Source organism: Phyllostomus discolor, chromosome 4 (assembly GCF_004126475.2).
Source record: "Phyllostomus discolor isolate MPI-MPIP mPhyDis1 chromosome 4, mPhyDis1.pri.v3, whole genome shotgun sequence".
Classification (NCBI taxonomy): Eukaryota; Metazoa; Chordata; class Mammalia; order Chiroptera; family Phyllostomidae; genus Phyllostomus; species Phyllostomus discolor.
In genome coordinates, this window is record NC_040906.2 from 98,017,299 (window position 1) to 98,033,599 (window position 16,301).

Below are 16,301 nucleotides of genomic sequence, written 5' to 3' on the forward strand. Positions count from 1 at the left end.
AACTAAGAAATTAACAATGGGCCCTGGCTGGCATGGCTCAGTGGATTGAGCGCCAGCCTATGAACTGAAAGGTTCACGGGTTCAATTCCCAGTCAGGACACATGCCTGGGTTGCCAGCTAGGTCCTCAGTTGGGGGCGCACGAGGGGCAACCACACACTGATGTTTCTTTTTTCCTCTTTCTCCCTTCCTTCCCCTCTCTCTAGAAATAAATAAATCTTTTTAAAACACAGAAATTAACGTTGGTACCATAGTATTATCTAAACTACAAACTTGACACAGACCTCACCAGTTTTTTTCACTAATATCATTTTTGTGTTCCAGGATCCAATCCAGGATCTCACATTGCACTTAACTGTCATGTCTCCTTAGTCTCCTCCAGTCTATGACAATTCTTCAGCCTTTCATTGTCATTCACGACCTTGACATTTTGAAAGCGTATAGCTCTGTTTTTGTACACTGTCCTTCAGTGTGGCTTTGGCTGATGTACTCTCAGGATTCGTGTGAGGGCTCACGTTTTGGCAATAATACCACAGAGGTGACTGTGCCCTTCTCGGTGTGTCATGTCAGCAGGGGCATCATGTCAATGTCTCTTATTACAGGTGATGTTAACCCTGATCACTTGGTTATGGTAGTAACTATAAGGTAATACTGCACAGTTACTATTTGTCTTTATATTGGGGAAAATACTTTGAGATAATGCAAATATCCTGGTTCTCCTCAAACTTTTGCCCACTTATTTTTACTGTGTGTCGGTGGACCTTGCCTGTAGCAATTATTACTGTGGTACTCTATTAGTGGTTTTCTTTGCCCTCATCATGACTTGTTTTATTTTATTTTCATTTTCTTACACTTTACTTTATTGTACTTCACAGACACTGCATCTTTTTATTTATCTTTATTGTATTTTTTCTCGTTACCATTTAGTCCCCTTACACCCAGCAGTCACCACCCTGTTGTCCATGTCCATGAGTCCTTTTCCTTTTTCTTCAGTCCCTCCACTTCATAACCTCACCTCCATCCCAGCTGTCATCCTGCTCTCCATCTATGAGTCTGCCTCTGTGTTGCTTGTTAGTTCAGTTTATTCATTAGATTCCACATAGGAGTGATATGGTATTTGCCTTTCTCTGACTGGCTTATTTCACTTAGCATAATGTTATCCAGGTCTATCCGTGCTGTCACAAATGGCAAAATTGTCTTTTTACAGCCAACAAGTATTTCACTGTGTAAATGTCCCATAGCTGTTTTATCCACTCATCCGTTGATGGAAACTTGGGCTGCTTCCATATCTTGGTGATTGTAAATAAGGCTACAATTAACATAGTGGTGCTTATGTTCTTTCAAATTAGAGTTTTAGGTTCCTTCTTATACATTCCCAGAAGTGGGATTCCTTGGTCAAAAGGTAGATCGATTTTTAATTTTTTGAGGTACCTCCATACTGCTTTTCACAGTGACTGCACCAACCTGCATTCCCACCAACAGTGCAAAAGGGTTCCCCTTTCTCCATATTCATGCCAGCACTTGTTGTTTGTTGATTTATTGGTGATAGCCATTCTGACAGGTACTAGATATCTCATTGTGGTTTTAATTTGCATTTCCCTGTTGATTAGTGACCTTGAGCATCTTTTCATATGTCTGTTGGTCATCTGTATGTCCTCCTTGGAGAAGTGTCTATTCAGGTCCTTTGCTCATTTTTTGATAGGGTTGCTTGTTCTATTGGTGTTATTTTTTAAGTACTTTATAAACTTTGGATATTTATCCCTTACCAGATGTATCAGCAAATAGGTTCTCCCATTTTGTGGGTTGTCTCTTTATTTTGTTGGCGATTTCTTTTGCTCTGCAAAAACTTTTTAGTTTAGTGTAGTTCTGTTTGTTTATTTTTTCTTTTGTTTCCCTTGCCTGGAGAGATAGACCCAAGAAAAATTTCTATAAGGAATGTCCAAGATTTTGCTGCCTGTGTTTTCTTCTAGGATTTTTATGGTTTCTGGTCTAACATTTAAGTTTTTGATCCATTTTGAATTTATTCTTGTGTGTGGTGTAAGGAGGCGGTCTAGTTTAATGCTTCTGCACATATCTGTCTAGTTTTCCCAACACCAGTTATTGAATAAACTATGCTTAGCCCATTGTATGTACTTGCTTCCTCTGTCAAATATTAATTGACTATAAAGTTACGGGTTTATTTCCGCACTTTCTATTCTGTTCCATGGATCTAGGTGTCTGTTTTTATGCCAGTACCATGCTGTTTTGATTACTATGGCCTTATATATTTGAGATTAGGTAGCATGATTCCTCCAACTTTGTTTTTTTTTTTGAGAATCACTGTTGTTGGTATGTAGGGCCTTTTGTGGTTCCCTATAAATTCTTGAAATATTTGTTCTAGTTCTGTGAAATAAGTTATTGGAATCTTGATAGGAATTGTGTTGAATCTATAGATTGTTTTGGGTAGTATAGACATTTTAATGATGTTAATTCTTTCTATCTAAGAACATGGTATGTGCTTCCACTTATTTGTATCTTCTTCAGTTTCTTTGTTTACTGTCTCATAATTTTCCATGTACAGGTCTTTTACATTCTTGATTAGGTTTATTCCTAGGCATTTTATTCTTTTTGAAGCAATAGTGAATGAGATTGGTTTCTTAATTTCCATTTCAGTTAGTTCATTATTGGCGTATAAAAGTGCAACTGATTTCTGGATATTAATTTTGTATCCTGCTACTTTGCCGAATGTATTTATCAGTTTTAGTAGTTTCTTGGTGGAATCTTTTAGGTTCTCTGTGTACAGTATGTCATCTGCAACTAATGACAGTTTTACTTCTTCCTTTCCAATGTGGATGCCTTTTATTTCTTCTGATCTCATTGCTGTGGCTAGGACTTCCAGTACTGTGTTGAATAAAAGAGGTAAAAACAGGCATTCATGTCTTGTTCCAGCCTTAAGGAGAACACTTGTAGTTTTTGCCCAGTGAGTATGATGCTGGCAGTGGGTTTGTCATATATGGCCTTTGTTATGTTTAGGTATGTTCCCACTTTGCTGAGAGTTTTTATTATAAATAGATGCTGGATTTTATCAAATGCTTTTTCTGCATCTATTGATATAATCGTATGATTTTTATACATTATTTTGTTTATGTGGTTAGTCACATTTATTATTTGCAAATGTTGTACCAGCCTTGAACTCCCAGAATAAACCCCACTTGATCGTGGTGTGGGACCTTTTTGGTGCATTGCTGTATTACGTTTGTTAATATTTTGTTGAGGATTTTAGCATCTATGTTCATCAGGGATATTGGCCTATAAATTTCTTGCGCTGTAGTGTCTTTATCTGGTTTTGGAATTAGGGTAATTCTGGCCTCGTAAAATGAGCTTAGAAACCTTCCCTCCTCTTGAATTTTATAAAATAATTTGAGCAGAGATGTTAGATCTTCGAATGTTTGGTAAAATTCACCTGTGAAGCCATCTGGCCTACGGCTTTTATTTTGGGAGGGTTTTTTGATTACTGCTTCAATTTCACTAGGTATAATCTGTCTATTCAGATTCTCTGATTCTTCCTGATTTAATTTTTGAGAATTGTATATTTCTAGGAATTTGTCCATTTCATCTAGGTTGTCCAGTTTGTTGGAATATAATTTTTCATAATATTTTCTTATAGTCCTTTGTACTTCTTTGGTTTCAGTTGTTATTTGATGTCAGTTGTCAGTTGCTCTTTCATTTCTGATTTTATTTATTTGGGTCCTCTCTTTTTTTTCTTGATGAGTCTGGTTAAAGGCTTATCAATCTTGTTTATTGTTTCAAAGAACCAGCTCTTGGATTCATTGATGTTTTATATCCTTTTTTAAGACTCTATTTTATTTATTTCTGCTCTGATCTTTATTACTTCCTTACTTCTATTCACTTTGGACTTTGTTTGTTTTTCTTTGTCAAGTTCCTTTAAATGTAAAGTTAGACTGTTCATTTGAGCTTTTTCTTGTTTTTTGAAATAGGCCTATAGTGCTATGGATATTTTCCTCTTAGGATTGCTTTGCCAGTGTCCCACAAATTTTGGATCATTGTATCCTCATTTTCATTTGCTTCAAGGTATCTTTTGATTTCTTCCTTGATCCCATTGTTGACCCATTTATTGTGTAATATCATGTTATTTAGATTCCATGTCTTTGTGTGTCTTTCAGTGTTCTTGTGATTGATTTCTAGTTTCATAGCATTGTGATCAGAGAAGATGTTTGATATGATTTCAGTCTTCTTAAATTTATTGAGGCTTGTTTTGTGTCCTCACATGTAGTCTATATCCTAGAAAACATTCTCCGTGGACTTGAAAAGTATGTATATTCTGCTGTTGTGGGATGAAATGCTCTGAAGACATCAATTAAATCCATTTGATCTAGTGTGTCGTTTAAGTCCACTGTCCCCTTGATTTTCTGCCTGGAAGGTCTGTCCATTGAAGTTAATGGAGTGTTAAGATCTCTGACTATGACTGTATTTCTGTCGCTCTCTCCCTTTATGTCTGTCAAGATTTGCTTCACATAGTTAGGTGCTCCTGTGTTGGGTGCATAAATGTGTACTAGGATTATATCTTCTTGTTGGATCCTTCCCTTTATCATTATGTAGTGTCCTTTTCTGTCTCTTACTATAGCCTTAGTGTTAAAGCCTATTTTGTTGGATATAAGTTCTGCTACCCCAGGTTTTTTTTTCTTTTTCATTTGCATGAAATATCTTTTTACATCCCTTTACTTTTAGTCTGGTATATCTTTTCATCTGACATGGGTCTCTTGGAGGCTGTATATCTTGTTTTCTTATTCATTCAGCTACTCTCTGTCTTTTGGTTAGAACATTTAAGCCATTTACATTTAAGGAGGTTATTAATAGATATGCATGTAATGCCATTTTATTATCAGACTATTTTCCTCAGTGTCTTTATTTTTCTTTCTCTTTTTCTTCTTAAGCCAAGCCCTTTAACATTTGTTGCAGTACTAGTTTTGTATTAACAAACTCCTTTAGCTCTGTCTTGTCTGGGAAGCTCCTTATTTCTCCTTCAATTTTAAATGATCGCCTTGCTGGGTAAAGTAGCCTTAGGTATAGGTCCTTCCTTGCTTTTCATCACCTTGAATATTTCATGCCTCTCCCTTCTGGCCTGAAATGTTTCTGTTGAGTAATCAGATGAATCTAACTGGTGCTCCCTTGTCTCTGTTGACTAATCGGATGACAGCCTAACTGGTAACTACCTGCTTTTCTCTTGTGGCTTTTAGGATTCTCTTCTTGTCTTTAAATCCTTGTCATTTTAATTATGATGTATCTTGGTGTAGGCTGCTTTGGGTCCAAACTCTTTGGGACTCTCAGAGCTTGTTTGACTTTTTCCTTCACCAGATTAGGGAAGTTTTCGGTCATTATTTCTTCAAATAGGTTCTCAATCCCTTGCTCACTCTCTTCTCCTTCTGGTATTCCCATAATACAGGTGTTGTTACACTTCATGTTGTCCAAAATGTTCCTTAAGCTCTCCTCATTTTTTTAAGTTTTTTTTTTCTTTTTGCTGCTTTGCCTGGGTGTCTTTTTCTACCTTGTCTTACAAATAATTGATTCTATTCTCTGCTTCATCTAACCTACTGTTTATTCCTTCCAATGTATTATTTACTTCAAATACTGCATTCTTTATTTCTGACTGGTCCTTTCTTACGGTTTCTATTTCTTTTTTTTCACTCTGTTGAGTATCCTTGTAGTCATTACTCTTAAACATAATGTCTGATAAATTGCTTGCCTCCATTTCATCTAGTTCTTCTTCTGGAGAATTCTCTTGTTCTTTCTTTGGGATCTTTGTCTTCCATTCTGGCTGCTTCTTTGTTAAACTAATCAGCTTTAAACAGATCAATTGTTAAGCTAATCATGCTGTAATCAGTACCTTGGCTTAAGCTCCACAGGGTAGGGCAGAGTAACTCCTGTGGGCAGGGCTCTTGCTTCCCCTCAGGCCGATGCCACTTGGAGGGGGTTGCTTTGCCTGAGTAAGATGGTCACTGCAATCAATATGGGGAGAACTCAGCACAGGGAGTATGGTGGCTGTTCCCTCAGTTCTATCCCCAGAGCTACCAACCTCAGATTCTCCTCAAGCATCTCTAGTCCACTCTGTCCTCCCTCTGCCAGAGCCCAAATAAGTGGCTGCAAATGAAATTTTTGTCATTGTCCCTTTAAGAGGCTCTCTGCATTTCCAGCTATCTCCCCTTGGCAGACAGAACCTCTGCTGCCTTTCACAGCTGGATGTTATCTGGGTTCCTTTCTGACTTTTGTGCTGTAGGCTGGGGAGGCCAGCTTGGGGTTTAGACCCCACACTTCTCAGGGGAAACCTCCCAGCCACTGAAATATCCCTCTGGAACCCCAGCTGGTGCCCGTGGGAGCCCAGCCAGCCCTCTTACACTTCTTCCGCACTCCCTGCCAGTCTCGTGATGATGTGGTTTCTTCTGTCTGTCCGTGGTTGTAAGGTTTCTCTCCAGGCAGTGTTCAGTTGGTTATTTAGGATGATTTTTCTGCAATTTAGTTGTAATTCCAGGCTGTTCTTGGGTGGAGGTTAGTGTAGCTTCCACTGACTCTTCTGCCATCTTGGATCTCATGACTTGTTTTAAATGCCTGAAAAGCAAAGAAACCCATCTCTTTTCTTCCTGCAGTTTCTATGTATAAGCCTTTGAGGAATGATTAATCAGAAGTATCATAGACTGTGTTGGCAACTAGCACCTTTTTGTTAGTGATAATTCTGAAGATTTTGATGACACTTGGTTACAAGTGAGTACTTGTTTCCTCAAAAAAAAACAAAGTAGGACAATTAAACACAGTCTATTTCCCAATGAATCACATAATAATACATAGATCAGATCAGCCAGTATGAAGTTACTGAAAAAGTATGATCATTGTTTTCTATTAGTTGTCATCATTTACTAATGTATTTTTTGTCAAGATCATGGAGGGTTTTCATCCTTCATGACTTAAAAAGAGAAAAGGCATTGAAGCTGCCCTCTCACCCCCGGGCATTTGGCTCCCCCTCTCCCTTCAGATGATTCTGCCAGTGCTTGAATGAGACTAGTTAAAAGGACACTTTGGTCCTTTCAACAGCTGCCCAGCAAGTGACCTCACACAGATGACCCATGGGTCCAGGGCTCCCATGGGAGGGCCGGGATGCTGAAGGTCAGTTGACAGATATACATTGTGCTCTATGCAGTCCATGGTGCTTGTTGCCACATTTGGGGGAACTAGTTAAGACACATTTCCTGCTTTCTAGGAGCTCACAATTTTATATGGAAAAGTGGTAAGACAGTTGGATAATCAACCAAAATGCATAAAGCAATAGTAAAGTAGATTAAGGAGGGAAGTTAATTTGGAGTTGTGACAGGTGGAGAATGTGCTGACAACGGATGGTGGAGGTGCTGTGCCTTTAAGGAATAGAAGGAAAGTGGGATTTTAAGCTTCAGAGACATGAATGTTGATGAGTTGGAAGGGAACCCCAAGGTCACATCACTTTATGCAAAAGGGCAGGTTCTATCTGATGTTCATCTCTTCTTTTGCTGGAGACAATCCAGAGAGCAGGCTGGGAGCCAGCAATATCACATAGTTTTGAGAGGGGCCAACGAACTTGACATTAGGGCCAGGTGGGCCATGGGACTTTGCTCATTTGGCTTGCAAAGGCCAAAAATGCCCCTAATTAAAGATGCTATTAATTAGGAAACAGGTATCAACAGTTCTACAGATTTCTAAGGGTCAAAAATCCCTAGAAATTATCTTTTTTTCCTCAGTAAATAGAAGAATTTCAACAGAAGTGTATATAACTATAGCTGTCTTTTTGTGCCTATGCTAATCTTTCAAGTTAAGCGACAATTGATCCATATAAATTGCATATATGTCTCTTCTTTGCCTCCTTTGAAGAGAAGAAAACATCTAGATTTTTCCTTATTTTTAGAAAACAAAAATACTTTGTTGTTATTTTTTCCATTGGAAGAATTTCTAAGACCGTGATGTACACTGAAGGGAGCAAGTTCTGTAATAGCATCAGTAATGTGCTTGGTTCAAGTCATACTTTAAATGCAACATAAATTGGATTTTTACCTTTATTTTGGGAAACATATTAGTGGGGTTTTTTTTTATCATTATCATGACACCTGGTAAACTATTTGAATTCCCTGGCTTCAGAGTTGTTACTGTTGTTTTTTCCCCATGAAGAGAATTCATGTCCTCCTCGGAGATTTAATAGCCGCTCTAAAGTAATGTCCCATATTTAATAAGATTGTCATTACCTTTACAAACTATACTCCAGTAAATTTACTGAATGATAGGCAAGGAAGTAGCTGAGATCAGACGATTCTCAATAAATTAACAAGAAGGAACATAACTTCATTTGGGGGGTGGGGGAGGAATAATGAATCACAAAATGCCTTACTCATAAAATTAAGTAACTCTTAATAAATGTAAATTAGTAAAATGTAATGGCTCAGCATTTATGTTTTCCAAGAACTTAAAAGAACCTTGTAAATAAGTGAGGACCTTATAAAGGATAGGGGAGAGAGACTGCTGATATGTAAGTGGCCAAATAGTGACATTCATGCCAACTTTTGCCCTGATTCCATTGTAAGAATTAATTACATAGTTTGTTAATCTATATCCAGGCCACAAAATGAATATGGTGTGACATTTTCTTATCTTTAGAAAAGGTCTAGTACAGGCATAAATTCAGCATGGGATTTTTTTTAGGTTGGCAACTTTTAAGAGAATGATTAAAAGGCTAGTAATTTACATTGGACTTCAGTTGGTCTTTGCCTTAAGAACCCAATAGCATCACTAATAATCATCATTTTTCTTTCTTTCTAAAGCTAGTAAGTTGTTGAAGGATCTAGGTTTGGATTTGCTCAGCTACTTTTTAGCCATGTGGTCTTGGGGAATTGTAACCCCCTCTAACCCTTAGAACCCTCATTGATACACAGGAAACCTGATAAATAATGCATGTGCAGGTGATTAGCACAGTATCTGGCCTAGCCAGGGGCTTCATCGTACACCTTGAAACTAAAATATGTGCTGAAGGAAACGAATGTTTTTACAGCTCCATGAGCCTGCGGGCATTCTGTAGGGTCTATTACTAACCAGGAGTCTGAGCAAAAGGGGTTACCTGTCAGAAGGAAGGAGAACCGAACAGGGTAGCAAGGGCCGTGACTGGTGCAGAAGGCAGGAGCAAAGTTTAGGGTACCTGCACCTCAGTGGTTTTCCTGATAGGGTGCCAGGGAAGGCTTGGAGCTGAGACTCCGTAACTCACATACCCTGAGACGTGCATTACACACCATCTGAGTGGTAGGGCACAGAGAACGGTGACATGAGCAAGATGGAGAGGTGCCAGTCAAATCATTCAGTCCTCTTGAGTATACTGGGGTCTGAACAAAAGAAAGAGCCATCTGGGCCCCTAAAGCAAGGGACCCAGCCCTACCAGATGCAACACCTCCTTTTATTACAAGAATAATATAACATCTACTTTTCTCCCTGAAATGAAATTTGTAAATAATATACCCTGCCTACATATGTGATTTCAAAAAAGAATGATTCTCTAACTCTAATATGAGAGAAATAAAAGCAAAATAATTTATAATAAGGTAATGCATATTTCTGTATATATGTAGTTAAGAAATAACTAATCTATACCCAAGAACTATGCTGGAAGACATCGTGACATCTTGTTCCTCTTCTCAATGAGTAAGTTTGTGTTAAAAAGGAATAAAACATGCAGCTGAATCTGGTCAGGTCTTTTTTTGCTTATAATTGACATGAAAGAGAAGCTAAATAAGAAAGTTCCTGTATATACACACATACAAGTATGTACATAATTACATACTTGTATGTAATTAACATTAACTGACATTAATGGGGTAGCTGCAAATATAGATCATTTGGGTACGTTGCACTGGAGATTCAAATCTGAACAATGTTGACTTTGCTGCCATTTTTCTGAAATGAAATCAGCTTATTGGTGACATTCCAAATAAAACAGACATCCCTTGATTTATGTGACTATCATGTTCCTAGCAAAACCAGTGTATATAAAAACTGTGCCAAAGAGCTAGATCCTGTGATCCCACAGGAAAGCCCGGCAGGGCATGTGAAGGCTCTGTGGGAAGCGGACCGTTCAGGTCGTACAGGACTGCCATGCGCTTCGTGCAGTGTCTGACCTCCCTGGTCTCGCCCCAGCCATTAAGGGCAGCACCCCCAGTGTTTGTGAGAACTGAACCTGCTCTCACAAATGCCCAGAATTCTCCCTTCACACCGCAACCTTCAAGGGATACAAGAATAAGATGGAAAACACATTTGATGGGTGAATTTAGCTCACTCAAAGAAAGGGTTTTTCGAGAGCTGAGACTTACCAGTGCTCATAGTGGGCTTCTTTGACCACCCTTCCTTCTTAAAATAAAGCCCTCTTCAGAGCAGACACCACCTTTCCTTGCTTTTCTGAATCCAGATTGTCTTTATAAATACTGAGTCTTCAGTGTTATGCTAATGATTATTCCTGAAAACCATTCCAAAATTCCCTGGTCTTCTGGCATTATTTCTCTTTCTGTCACCTTTTATATGTGCCATTATCCATCCTCCTATAACTTTAAAGCCTTTATTGTAATTTTCCTATGCTTACCTGCCTATCTTAACTGGCTTTTAACATACACAAGTTTGCTCTGGGTGATTTCAGGGCTGGGACATGATGGCTGGTAGTAAATCTTCATTATTTCTTGTGATATTGAGGGATTGGGGCCACCTGTAACATCCTCTGTGTGTCCTGGTTATGACTCTAACTTTTCTTTCCAAGTCGGGTGCAAGATGTGGAGCCATCACCAGGGCTGTCGCACAGCCTCAGACAAGGCTGTGGCCCACACGCCACCCATCCTAGGGCCTCCAGGGGCCCCTCCAAAGTCCTGAAGTCCCATCTCAAAGGACTCAGGGTAGCCCTGGGCACATGTCTTTTAAAACATTCCACTTGAACCTATTGGGTGTCCAGGCAGGCACTGCCTCAGTTTCCTCATCTGTATCTGTTAATGCTGTGCCTGTGTGTACAGGTGGTTCTGGGTGGGCCCAAGAAATGTCCCAGCCGGGCCAAAAAATGTGGAACTATCACTATTTTCTTGTTATCTACTAGTAGTTTGCTTAGGAGGTTTTGATAGTAAAGAAAGGACAAAAATTGTATCTTGTTACTTGTGCATGTACAACTGGGTACCATAAAAAGCCTAACACTTCATCTAGCACAGAAGGGTTTTTTTTTTAAGTGAATATGAAACTCAGATGTTTTATCTTTTCTTCTTGTAGCTGACATCTCAGCATCCATATGCTGAAGTTTTCATCGGCCAGCCACACGTCTGGACTGTTGACCTCGGCAATCAGGACGAAGTTGAGGATGCAGTGAAAGCAATTCTAAATCAGAAGGTTCTTTCTTTTATTTCATTTTTCCCCATTTGTAATGTGAACTGAAAAGTGTGGGGTGTATCACAGGACCTTTGTTTGAGTAATTAAAACATTTCCATGTCAGCTTAACCCTGACATCAGAAAATAGCCAAGCCATTGGACTTGGCCTGGGGATTTCATGAGGGTTCGGTGAAATGGGAACAGAGCTGGTGTCCAGATGTGTGCATGGTTCTAAAACCCTTTGACATGACTCCCGGGTCTCAGACATAGGAATAGTACTATGTACTACTTGGATCGTAGTACTTGCTTCAGGGACCTATTGATGTGACCCCCACAAAGACCCAAAAAGATAGACTTGATCTTCTAAGAAAAAGTGAGGATGAGGAATGTTTAAGGAAATATTCCTGGGTTGTGTTTTTATGTTGCATCCATTTATTTGGCTTTTCTACCTAAACATTTTCTAGAATTTTGTATAAGTAACTAACATCTGTGGACTCTCTTGATCAATTCAGCAGACGTATTACTAAGTACCAACTGTGCACCGAGCACCCTCTGAGCCTCTCCAGGGGACGCTGGCTTCCATAAACCTAGTCAAGGCTGGCTTCCTGCATGTTGGAAGCTTACCACCAAGCAGGAGTAGTTTAAGTTATCCTCTCTGCCAACCCCAGGACTGTGGTGGCTTCTGTCATGTGTACCTTTCCCCTGCACTCATCCTAGCAGAGCACTTTTTCCATTCTGTTATGATTTGCTAAGGGAAGCAGTATAGGCATGGTTGTGAAGGCAGACCGAAATCAGACAGTTTGGCTTTGGGTTGCAGCTCCACCACATACTAGCAGCATCCCGTCAGACAGTTACCTAGCCTTTGAGTCTCAGCTTCCTCATCTCTAATGTAGGCTAATATTATGTACTTTAGAGGGCAGTTGCGGGGATTTAATGAGATAATGAACACAAAGAGCTTACAGCAGTGTCTACCACATGGTATGTGGTTAATTAGTATTATTAAGTCAATGTTAGTATTATTTTTATAATAATGTACTACTCTTATTTTTGTCATTGATAGTCTTCATTTCCACTAAACTCTAAAAACATGAGGGCAGTGAATGCATCTGTCTCACTTTCTGTATTCTGAATACCCAGCTTAGTGATTGACCCAATGGATGGAGAGAGGGAGGCATAGATGTTTGCAGAATATGTTCAGTGCCATTAACATGCCAAAGACTGAGAAGTGTAAGTTGGGATAGACTTTCTGGAAATTGCAGCATTGAATTAAGTCTTACAGGATGAGCAAGAATTTGCAAAGCTAAACTGAGAAGTGAGCTCAGAATGGCATGAGTTCCAAGCCCAGTGTGAGTAAAGGAAAGAGCCTGGAAAAGCACAAATCCCATGAGGACTGGCTGTTGACTCGTGTAAAAGGCCATCTTTCCCCTCTGAGAAATGAAATGTGTGTGGCCCACTGAACTGCCAGTTTCAGTTCACTCAAAACACCACCAAGGGAACAAGAGCACAGCTATGCCTCACCATGTTCTGCCCCCTCTGGAGAGGGGGTGGTTGCTGACTTTTGGTGTAACTTCTCGGAGTTCCCATTCACGACAGATGATGTCAATCCTGGCCTTAACAGTTTAGGGCAGAAGTCCCCAGACATCTGGTGGCCGAGCCAGGAGAGTGCCGAGTGGAGTGTGGTACCACTGGACTCCATCAGAGTATCCCTCGCACACCTAAAGCTTCCCCACCAGAAAGTCACTCTTGTGGAGATTGAAGGTCTTTCTTCAAAGTCTCCAAGTCCCTTAGTGTATTAGTTTCTTGGAATTGCCATAATAAAGAACCACAAACTTGGTGGCTAAAAAAATAATATATTTTGTGACAGTTTTAGAGGCTGGAAGTCTGAAATTAAGATGTCGACGGGACCATGGTCCCTTTGTGTCTTCCACCTTCTGGTGGCTCAGGTGTTCTTGACTTTCAGCTACAGCACTTTAACCTCTGTCTTCGTCATGGCATGGTAGCCTCCCTAAGTGTATGTGTCTGTCTGTCTGTATGTCTTCTCCACTTCTTATAAGGACATCAGTCATATTGGATTAGAGCCCACTCAAATCCACTGTGACCTCATCTTAGCTTGATTACACCTACAAAATCCCTATTTCCAAATAAGATCACATTCACAGGTACTGGGAGTTAGGACTCCCTCGTAATCTTTTTGCAAGACTCACCACAACCCACATACTTAGTTAAGTGCACGTCCCCTTTAAGTGGAGTAGTGTAAAAGCTAATATAGAGATAGAAAACCTTGGATCATGGAGTCCACACATTTTTTCAATAGTAGATCCTTTTGGTCAATCAGAAGTCAAATGGGGAAGCCTGGCACATAAAGCACTAGGAGTGGGCACCGCTCACTCCCGCATGATGCAGGCTCTGTTCACTCCGTGGAAACTTTAGTGCTCCACACTCATCGGCCTTTTTTACCTTATTCCAAAAACTGTGTAAGGACACTTGTTTTAAAAAAAAGTAATTATTGTAGCTGATAGGCAGAGACAACCTCTTTCTACACATCTAGAATTTATATACCTTTATGAGCCTTATCCCTTTTACTCCCTCTGCAGTTGAGAAGATTAAGATTGAAGGAAATTAACTAATTTACTCAAGATCACACAATTCATAAACAGTAAAACCTGGATTGACACTAAGTCTTTTTGACTAGTTTGTTAGGATAATACAGAAGATGAAAGGGAGAAAATAGCATGAAATGAACTAAAGGGAAAGGTAAGAGTATGAAAGAGATGAAGTAAAGAATGAGATTAATACACAATGATTGTCATTAAAACCCTTCCACTGGTAAGAAATGGGTCAGAAATTGGGTGTAAAGCCTTCTCATCTTTATTTTAAATGTTTAAATTACATGACAATCAAAAAAGCAAGACAGCATGACTCATCATTAAGAGAGGAAACAGTGAATAAAATTAGACCTAGAGATGGCCCAGATGTTGGAAGTATCACACAGCAACTTTAAAATGCTAGGATAGATACATTAAAAGCCTTGGTGAAACCAGTAGACAACAAAGAGATGGGGAATTTCAGCAGAGAGGTGGAAACTTCTTAAAAGCCAAATGACAAAAAGCTAGTACTGAAAAGTACAGTATCAGAAATGAAGAACTCTTTTAGTGTGCTTATCGGCAGACTGTACACAGGAGAGGAAAATATCAGTGAGCTTTGAAGACTTCTCAATAGAAAGTTTCCGGATTGAAACACAGAGACAGTGGAGGAGAAGGTAATGGCAAGTTTCCAAAGCCAAGGGCCTGCACAGTGCAGCCAGCAGTCATCCTTCCCGTGGCCTTGTGAATGGCAGTCCTTTTTCCACAGAGCAGGATGACCAAGAACCCGGCCGCTCCACAACTGGCCCTGCTTGGGTTTCTCAGTGACTGGTTGTGGTTTCAGCATTTCCTTTCATTCCATCCCTCAAAGTAGCCTTGACTTGTTCCTGAAGGAGTGTCATGCAGAAAACTCTCTCTCTCTCACTCTCTCTCTCTCTCTCTCTCACACACACACACACACACACCGTCCAATCTGCACAACAACTTCTACATCAGAGGCTCACTAGTGTTCTTCAACCCCAGAGCCGGGCATCCTGCTCCTGTCCACAGCAGGATGGCTAGTGCAACTCAGGGTGGCAGAGGTGGCTTAATATAATTTCATTTTTTTGGCTTTTCCTTTAAGGGAAAATTGTTCAGCTTTGTGTCTTTTAAAACAGTGAACTGGACCACAAAGCAGTGAATGAGTCAGCTTCCCTTTGGTTAAACTGAGTTTGGTTGCTAGGACAATACAGGAATAACTATTTTTTATGCCACATTAGGCCCTTTGAACTAATTCACTTCCATTTCCAGTGGATACCCTTTGGATATGTTGTAGGAATGGCCCTCGAGCGTTCAGCCTGCTTCCTACCACATGACTGGAGCTGCTGTCTCATGACAGATGACCACTGACGTTTGTTTATTTCACCCTGGAAGTTCTACTTGTCTCCCTATAAATGAGCCCAGTGTGCCAAGTCCTCTGTTGTCAATGTTTGTTTGTTTCTTCTATGAACCTTTGAAAAAAGACATGTCTCTAGGCCAGTTATAGGAAGCTTCTGGAATCACCCACTGATTGAATGTATAAACAACCTTTAAAAGAAAAGATAAAGTTTACATTTGGTATGAAGGGCTATGTCAGGGTTAGAGAGGACACAGCAAGTGCAAAAGCTTGAAATGAGAAGGCACAAGCTCGGAACAGGGAAGTCAGTTTTCAAAGTATTTTGAACTTTTCAGAAATGGACTATCTAGGAACAGAATGACCTCTGTTCTTGCAGAGTAGTCATGTCCTCATAGCATAATGCTTAACGCTCCCCCTCTTTCAGCTCAGTTTGGATGGATGTTGCAGAGATGGCGAGATACCACTTGTGCGGTGCACCATCTAGTTGTATGTTTGGAGATATGAAATTAGCAATCACAGTTTAAGATTTAAAATGTAGTGTGTAAATTAGCACAAAAAAAGAGAGGCTGCCTTGAAGCCAACTGCGTGTGTGCCCACAGAAGAATGTCTTCTCTACCAGTTGTCCCATGTTCAGCTCATAGATGTTTTGTCCAGTTCTCTACCCTGTGGTCTCAAGATAGGCAAGTGTAGACGTCAGAGGGGGATGGTGACGGTGCCCCTGTCTCCAACTGCCGACAGTGCTGTCAGGCTCTAGGAAGCCGTAACACGCTGTTTGCCGATGGTTTTCCGCCAAGTGAAATTTCCATTCCAGGTTGGAAATGCTGGCTGGCTGCCCCACAAACACAGGCTTCACAATGCTGGCAAAGCACTGTGGAGCGGGATCAAACTCACATTCTCCCCTTCCCACCAGTGGCACAGTATTGATCAGTCTGCCTCCCCACCCAGCGAAGCTCCC

General features: G+C 40.2%; 1 protein-coding gene across 5 annotated transcripts in view; it reads left to right on the plus strand.

The window, feature by feature from the left end:
* The window catches only part of MGAT5 (alpha-1,6-mannosylglycoprotein 6-beta-N-acetylglucosaminyltransferase), a 337,231-nt gene that overhangs the window by 297,288 nt on the left and 23,642 nt on the right, over positions 1 to 16,301 (plus strand). For all 5 annotated transcript variants that reach the window (XM_036023647.1, XM_036023648.1, XM_036023649.1 and 2 more), the window contains one exon: positions 11,294 to 11,410. In XM_036023647.1, coding sequence (XP_035879540.1) covers positions 11,294 to 11,410 — 117 coding nt within the window. The remainder of the gene's footprint in view (positions 1 to 11,293; positions 11,411 to 16,301) is intronic.